Raw genomic sequence first — 8,848 nt, 5'->3', positions numbered from 1 at the left:
TATTCGGTCTTATCCTGATCTCAGACTGTAGACTCTGGATTATCCTTTATCATTTTAATATGATAATAAGCATCCATTTGGTACTGTTCCTGATTACATAATGTTGTAAATTGACTTAAAACATTTACAGTTAGCTGAATAATTGTGAAGATCATTTGGATATATTAATATTTAAAAAAAATTGCAAAATGAATTTCCAAAATCTGAGACATTTGCATGTTGCGTTTTGAAAAATTTGCAGACTCCTTGTCAAGCTAATCTTTGAAGGGATTTTCTGCGTCTACCGAAGTTTTTCAAAACTGGATTCTACTCGAAACATGAAGCAGTTGATTTCCAATATAGTTGTTTATTTTTTAATTGATTATTATTTTATTTTTTTAATTGAACAGGTGAGGGTTCTCGGTTCTCAGTTTCTCACAAATTATGTTTTTGCTTTTAAATGAATAAGCTTTCTCAAAACCTTAGTTACTTTAATTTAAGCTTAAAGACTAAACAAAATTTAAATAGAATAAGCAAATTTGCACTCAATTGAAACAAATTCAATGCTACCATTCCTCAGACAAAATTAAACTCCCAACATTCAGTTACAATTAACTATTTCATTCTAATTTGTTAACAAACTTTAATAAATTAATTTTAATAAAGTGTAAATTATGGAATATTCCCTCAAACTCAGCTTCTCCTATGTAATTGATGTTTTGTTTTAATTTATAATTCAGTTTAACTATTTAATTTAATTATTTAATACATTTAGTTAACTGTTAAACCATTTCATCTCATTTTATCAATTAACAATTATTAACAATATCGAAACATAATTAAATTACTCAAATACTTAACTGTTAAATCATTTAATTACCTACCTGTTAAATAATTGAATCTTATTTGATACATTAATATTATCTAATATCTAAACATTATAGTTAAATAATTTAATTACCTAACTGTTAAATAATTCAATCTTATTTTATACATTAACAATGTTTAATATCTAAGCATGATAATTAAATATTTTATTAATTAAATGTTAAATAATGTAATTTTACTTGTTAAATTAACAGTGATTAATAATATTGAAACAGTTAAATAATTTAATTAGTTAAACTAAACTATTTCAAATCAGCAGGCGATGACAGAAGCACTCAAGCACAGCATCAGATCAGCCACATGGTCCTGGGTTTCCTCTAGTTAAAGTCAGTATTGTCTTTATTGATCTTTGTCTTACCGGTTCCTGCTCTGGTTAAGATGCTGTTTCTTCCCCGTGTTTCACAGGTGAGTGACTTTGTGCTGACTGCACTGATTAATGCGTGCTGCGCTGCTCTCTCACTTTCCTTTACGGCCGCACCAAGTGTTCCGCCTTTTAAAGTGGGCCATGTGTCAACGGACCGGAAGTTGGTTTCCGGCATGCGTTTTTATTACTACTGGCTCAGTTTGACTTTACACTCCATTTTCTGTCCACTTGCTCCTTTTTTTCTTGGTGCCTATCTCCAGCTCTCATTGGGCATTAGGCAAGGGTACACACACACACACACACACACGCACACACACACACACACACACACACACACACACACACACACACACACACACACACACATACACATACACATACACATACACACACACACACACAGTCATGTTTTTAGAAGACGGAGGACCTGGAGAAAACCCACGCAAAGCCCGGGGAGAACATGCAAACTCCACACAGAAAGTACCAGAACCTTCTTGATGCTAACCACTACACTTTTGACATGTCAAAGTGTAATTCCAACTAGTGACAATTAAAATCTAAACTAGTAAGCCCTACTGATTAAATGTTAAAACGGCTTGAATTGTAACATGTCAAAATTTAATTATAGATATATGGAATTAAATTTCAATGTATTCAATCTGACATATACTAGTATACTAATTGTTGATATCTACAATTAATAGTGTAAATAGTGACAATCAAATTGTAGATATAAACAATTAGAATTGCAACTAGTCCAAATTACATTGTGGATATGTGGACATGGAATTACAACATGTCAAAATGTAATTATAGATATCTACAATTACAAGTACAGCTACTTTTTAAAACAGCATAGTTGTAAGTAGTGAAAATGAAATTCTTATGAGCAGTGATGTTAGAAGTAACGTGTTACTGTAATTTTTTTATTTTTCCCAATTAACGAGTAAAGGTTTATGAAAATTTAACTGTATTATAATTGAAGAAAAAATTATATATCAGTTATTTTCCTAGGCCTGCAACGAGGTCCTCCACCAGTCAACCCAGCGGCCCCCAGGCCAGATCTGGCCCACTGGAGCCATCTGGCCCTCACTGACCCTGACAGTACTTCATTACATGGAAAAAAGGGTGTTACAGCCCAGGCTTGTTAGAGCCACAATAAATAAGAACGGGGGACACAACGTCAACTTCTAAGCTGACATGAGCACTTTTATTTACACCACTGTGATTGTGAGTGTGTGGATACAGCAGTGTGACCTGACGTAGCCGAGCAAATGCAATGCTTATAGTATGCCTGAAGTCCAGACCGGAGGAAGGAGGAGCAAAAACATAAAACGTTCCTGATCTCTGGCACAGACATCCAGGTTGGAGGAAAGATAGATATGAGCTGTCAGGGCTGCGCCCGTGGAGGAGAAGACCACAGAAGAGGGAGCCCAGCAGCTCCATATATGGGTGGGCTCGGTAATTGATGGCATGTGGATCCACCCACAGCTCCACCTCCATATAACAGGCACAGGATTACAAGCACCACAATAAATAATGGGGGCCGTCACAAGAATGATTGATGAATTGTGTTCGTCGTGTGACTGCAGTTTTCCTCAGCCCTGTTATCACTATCACCTGCTTCCTTGTGTGTCACGTTAAAAACAGCTGATCAAGTCAGGACTGTGTCGGTTGTCCGTGCTCACACCACCGGTGGGGGGTGGTGTCCCAGGTGTGTGGAAGGCATGGGAGCAACACCATGAACAAGGACGAGGAGGGGGCATGGGGCTTCATTCTTTAAGGGTGGCATGAGGACGGAGAGCTGACACGGCCGGGTCAGAGACATTTATTTTGAAAGTCCATTTTTAGTAGGCTTTATACTGTTTCCAAAAACTGTGCGTTCTGCCTCTGACTGGCTTTTTTTTTTTTGTTATTGCAATTAAATCAATTGCATTATTTTATTGCATAATTGTGACCATCACCAGCCCTCCCTAAGGAAGGGTAAGAAACACTTTATTAAAGGGAGAATATAAAAAGAGAGGGCAGGGTTACACCAAGGTGAGGGGGTGGGGTCGAGGTGGAGGGGGAAGAGAGCAGGGAGGAGCGATTCAAGGTAGAGAAATGGAAGGGTGGGCAAGAGTTGATTACTGTAAAGTGAGAGTGAGATGTGAAGCTTAACTATCATGGTGGTGGCTGTGGGCAGAGTGAAGGAGTGAGTGGTAATACCTGAAACAGGTATTTGGGATCAACGTGTCTAAAGTTAAACCCACTACAAGTTTTATCCCACAGTCCAAGGCATGCTAGTGCATCGTAGACCGATGTATGTGCAAGATACTCGAGGACACAGCCAGAATAGCAGAAAAAGCGGGGGCCAGGGAGCCCAGGCAACCCCCCCCGGCCGAGCAGCCCCCAGACGCCCCCAAGACACCAAGCCAAGAGGCAGCCACCGCCCCCCACAATAGTAGAAGCCGAGGAGCCGGGACACTTCGCCCCCAACCCCCAACCCCAAGGCGCAATGACCCAGCCCCCCAGAGTACCCCAGGTCACCCTTTTTTGACACCGCCAGCGCAATGCGCCTCAGTTATTGCTAAAGTCCCCCCTCCGCCCCACCCACCCCCAGGGGCACAGCCAGACCGCCACACCGGCACGCGGCACGCACAAACCAGGGGCCACGCCACGCCACACCCACTGGTATGCAGGAGCGCAGCCCGCACCACCCACCCCGGAAGACCCCCACCAGGACCGGCCAAGCCAGCTTCCCCAAGAGCACCCCCACCCCCCCACTAGGCAATGCCACGCGACCGGCGGCCACCACCGCCGGAAGGAGGCACTCCAATGGCACCCACCCAGTGCAGAACAGCAGTCCCCGCCCCGGACCCACCCACCGATCCGCAGATAGCAGGACAGACCTACCAGGCAGCCAACGGCAACTGCAACCACCGGAACAGCTAGCGCAACTATATCGCCTATATTGAAAAGATACATATTTTTTATAGCTTAATTTGTATCAAAATACTTGTTTTAGGAGTCACTGCTTTCACTACTTCTCAGAACAACATTAAAAACACAGTTAGATGGATTTCTAAGTGTGTCCTAACCCAGACCTTCCCCTTAAAAAAGCTACACTACAGAATTACACGTGCTGTCCCTTAGAGGAGAAAAGGCAAATCAGCAAATTTAACCCATAAATTGTGTTTATGGTCAGACTTCATTTTAATTATAATTATAAAGATTAATATCGTATATCTTTATTTTGAGAAAAAATATTGAGATATGAGTTTTGGTCCTTATCGCCCAGACCTATAAAACCCTAAATTTTTTCCTCTCTCGAGTACCGCCTGTAGTGCCATCACGTACCACTGTTTAGGAACCACTGATGTAGAACATCATAAAAATTAACACTACTTAATTTTATCAACTTTACAGGGGGTGCTGAACATTTCAAGCTGCATTTTGGATATTTTTGGCAGGTCCATAATACAGCTTTAAAAACGTTACAGAAATGAGAAATAATAATAATAATATTAATTACAGTTAGATTGTACAAAACTCAAGACTTTTTATATATTTAATTATCCCCCCCACCTCGCAGTAATCTCAAACTATGTCTATGAACAGCCTCTCCACTAGTTCAAGGACCATATCAGATTTTCCATAGTGTTGTCTCTTTGTTAACAAAGGGTTAAATGTGTTAGATGTGGGAATGGAATGGGAGGGGTTTTACTGGAAGAAGTTGGCTCTCATTAAGGGAAGTGAAGCTCTTTGTTGGCCTGACTTACACTGCTGCTGCTGGGCTTGATCATCGGAAGGTTTAACGCTATTCTATCAGGTGTGTGTGTGTGTGTGTGTGTGTGTGTGTGTGTGTGTGTGTGTGTGTGTGTGTGTGTGTGTGTGTGTGTGTGTGTGTGTGTGTGTGTGTGTGTGTGTGTGTGTGTGTGTGTTAATCTAACTATCTTCGCACTAATGCTCAGAGATACAGGCTGTTAATCAGGAAGAGAAAAGTCCAGATTGTCTTTGAAAGCTCAGGTGTGATGAGTTTAATTTAACATGAGAGGTGTGTTTTGGTGTTTTTAGATACCATATGTATGTTACAGTGTGTAAACAAACTGTAAAGGCGGAAGTGTGAGCTCAATGGCGCCTCTAGTGGCCAATAAACGAGGTGTGTTCAGATTTATCAGTAAAAAATAAAGTATTTAACAAGATTAATGTCAAATATACAAAGAGGAGGATTGGGGGCCACTGGTAAAGAACCAAACAAAGAGGCAGAGCTACTGAAAAACAACAACATCCAGCTTTAGTAGTGAAAGAAAAAGAAAAAAATCACAATTGTATATATATATATATATATATATTTAATCATGTGGTTATTTTATTTTTTAAGTCTCATGTCTTGATTTTTATTATTAATATTGGTTTTAATCTTTTTTTTTTTTTTCTTGATTTTTTTTGTTTTTGTTTTGTTTTGTCTTGTTTTTTTTTTCCCTTTTTTTCTGTATGGGTTTATTAGTCTTTTTTTTTTTGTTTTTGTTTTTGAACTATTTTTCCAGTCCTGTTTTTGTTTTTTCAGCCATCTCAAAAAAGTAAAAGATGAAATAAGCTAAAAAAAAATTATCGGGACTGGAAAAAACTTAAAACAATAAGATCAAGACAAAAAAGAGAAAATGATTAAGACTAAAAACAACAACAACAAAGGATTAAGAAGGAGAAGGATTTAAAAAGATACAAAAAAGATAGAAAGATCCACTGCTGGATGTTTTATTTTTTTTTCCATTAGCTCTGTTTTTTTTTTTTTTTTTTCTTTTCCCCAGTGGCCCTAATCCTCCTCCGTAATATGAAGTATATTTATTGTAAGTTTTTTTTCTTGCATTTATTTATATAATACAGTTAAAAATACAGGGAAACCAACACTGATTATTTTTTAAATGTATTAAGTCAAAATAATCATGGGCTTGGTAATCAATTAGTCTCTACATCTTTATAAACAACACTGGTTCATTCATTTTGACCATTTTTACTGATTTTTTTAAAAAAATTTGTAATTTCTTTCAAAAATAAATAAATCAATGAAATGTTTGCCTTCTCTTATTAAGATGTTCACAAAATCTAGGAAATGTAAAGTGAAGATCCTGTTGGGACTGATATTTATCACTTATTGCTTGGATATTGGATACATAGAAGTGCAAACTTGGCAACAATAAGATTGAAATGACTTGTTTTCCCACATAAAATCTGTGACTCACTTGAGATCAAACTGCTTTGTATTTGTCCCCTGAACTAAAATGAGTTTGACACCTCTGAGGTTATCACGTTAAACTTAAGACCCAATTATTGTAGTTTATATTTATTACATATTTATTACTGTCCTTTACATTTATACAAGTTTAAAACAAGTTCCAAAATACACAAACAAAACAACTATAAAATGAATGTTCCTGGGGAATTAAAACTGCAACTGGGTGTTGAACAGTGGTTGAACTGATGAGAATATAAAGAAACATCAAATATTGAATCAACACAATGTTTGTAGTTTGTTCTTTTAATGCCCTCTCCCCTTTTCTCTCTTTCAGTCACACAGGATGTCTGTATCCATGTCGAGGACTGACGGGGTCACCATCCTGACTCTGACCACTGACCCCCAAAGTCCCTGGCCCCCCCTCTGTCAGGTCTTCAACAGCCTTTGCTGCAGCCCGGTTTGCTGTTCCGTGTCGAAGCACCTGAGGAGCATCCAGAATGGATCCCAGACCATCCTGGGGTTGATCCAGATCATGGTCGGGATTCTCAACATTGGGCTGGGACTCATCCTAACGTATTCTGGCGTTGGTTCTGGGTGGCAAATGGATGAGACCGCGTTTCCTTATTGGATGGGAGCATTTTTTGTTGTGTTTGGCGTCGTCTCTATTCTGTGTGAGCGATATCCAAGTGCCTGTTTGCTCGTCTTTAACATGTTTCTTCATGTGGTTGGAGTCGTCTTCGCCATCACCGCCATCGCACTCTACAGCAACAACATCTCACACATATATCTTTGGGGGATTTGTGACCGCGATAGTCACTACTTCTACAAATACAGAACGACGACGCCCAATGGGTCGTCTCAGAAGGACGAGTTCCTGAAGGAGAAGTGCGAGGAAGGCAGAGACCTAATTCTGATTCTCCTGCAAGGCATCAGCGCTGTGCTGATCATCCTCTCCGTCTTGGAGCTCTGCGTCACCCTCAGCAGCTTTGGGTTGGGGATCAAATACCTGAGAAGCAAAGACAACGGCCCAAACAAGACTCCTGAGGACCCAGAGAGCATCAAACCCCTGCTGGAGGAAGTCAGCACCAGTCCTACAGCCTGAGTGTGTGAACATTAATGAGCTTTTATCTGAACCTAATACAGATGTTATATTAGCTGCTTGTCCTGCTTTGGTTAAACCATCATTGTGTCATTGAAGCTCTGCTACAAGTTTTTCATTTCAAGGTTAATATACATACCGCGTTTCCTTATATATATATATATATATATATATATATATATATATATATAGTAGGGAACCAAACTATAGTTTGACCAAAGACCCTCTTTCTAACAGGAATTAACCAAGGAGCCTGTTTCTTTATCACAAACTGTTTACAACATAAATGCCCCAGCAACTTTGAGGTGCATGGCTAACCCCACTATGCGACATTTGAACCCAATAACGTAGCCAAAAAAAGACTGGCCCAACACTTTGAAGTGTTCAGTACAAACTCTCTTTACGACTCCACACGGGGGAAGAGCATCCGTCTTCTCCCTCCTTTACAAACAGATACCTTTGGGATGCTGTAAGATCACAGAACTGTCCCACTGACCCCTCACCCCCTGTGGTGAAATGTCACAGAAAGACACTTTCCAGGCCTCTTCTCGGAGATATGTCCCAATGAAGAAGTGAGAACAAAGAAACTATATTATGTTTGAAAAGTTACAAATGAAAACATTATTGGAATGGTTTCTGCAGAAGTTGAAATTGCAAATATTGGCTGTCCTATTCCTCTCTTTTCAGATAATTTTATACTCACAGAATGCTATTTTAAATGTTTCATCCTGTAAAAAGTGCTTAAAATACCAGAAAACATCACAAAAGTTAATTTGAGGTATCTACTGCAACCATATAGTATAGAAGAGGCATAACATGATTTTTGACATTTATGTTTATGAGTAGTTACAAGTAAAATTCATTAACCGTTTCCTAAAGTAATACGAGGCTATTTTCCAGTCGTGTTTGGTATCAAACTCTTTCGTAATACATGATATTTCAAAATCTGATGTCAAAAAAATTATTTGAATATGCTGAACTCATTATTATGGTTTATGTGTAAATCTAGGAATCATCCCTCCTGTTTGTCATTGTCTCACATAAACACAAACCCCAGACACACCAAAAGGCAGCCAGCTGAGATGCTGGCAACTTTAAACCAATCAACGAAGTTTCCTTCTTGGGAGGCGAGTCTCAAAGATAATCTTTTAAAAAGAAGAAAACCGCCCAAAATTTCAGTTTTGGGACGCTGGCGTTTCATGCTCAATGCGTTTCCCTTCCCCACCTTTTAATTGATTTCATTTTATTTTTAGTTGAAACAGTTAGATTTTTGGAACCAACAGCTGCTTGGTTCGTACGAATC

General features: G+C 39.0%; 1 protein-coding gene across 1 annotated transcript; it reads left to right on the top strand.

Moving 5' to 3' along the window:
* Positions 1-4,910: 4,910 nt before the first annotated feature.
* Positions 4,911-8,261, top strand: LOC114466594 (membrane-spanning 4-domains subfamily A member 8-like). Its single transcript, XM_028452158.1, has 2 exons — positions 4,911-5,042; positions 6,781-8,261. The coding sequence occupies exon 2, from the start codon at positions 6,790-6,792 to the stop codon at positions 7,546-7,548; it is 759 nt and encodes a 252-aa protein (XP_028307959.1). The 5' UTR covers positions 4,911-5,042; positions 6,781-6,789; the 3' UTR covers positions 7,549-8,261.
* The last annotated feature ends 587 nt before the right edge of the window (positions 8,262-8,848 follow it).

The sequence above is a fragment of the Gouania willdenowi genome, chromosome 1, assembly GCF_900634775.1.
Source record: "Gouania willdenowi chromosome 1, fGouWil2.1, whole genome shotgun sequence".
NCBI classification, from domain to species: domain Eukaryota; kingdom Metazoa; phylum Chordata; class Actinopteri; order Blenniiformes; family Gobiesocidae; genus Gouania; species Gouania willdenowi.
Note: the sequence above shows the minus strand (reverse complement) of the source record. Positions and strands in the feature narration are given on the sequence as shown.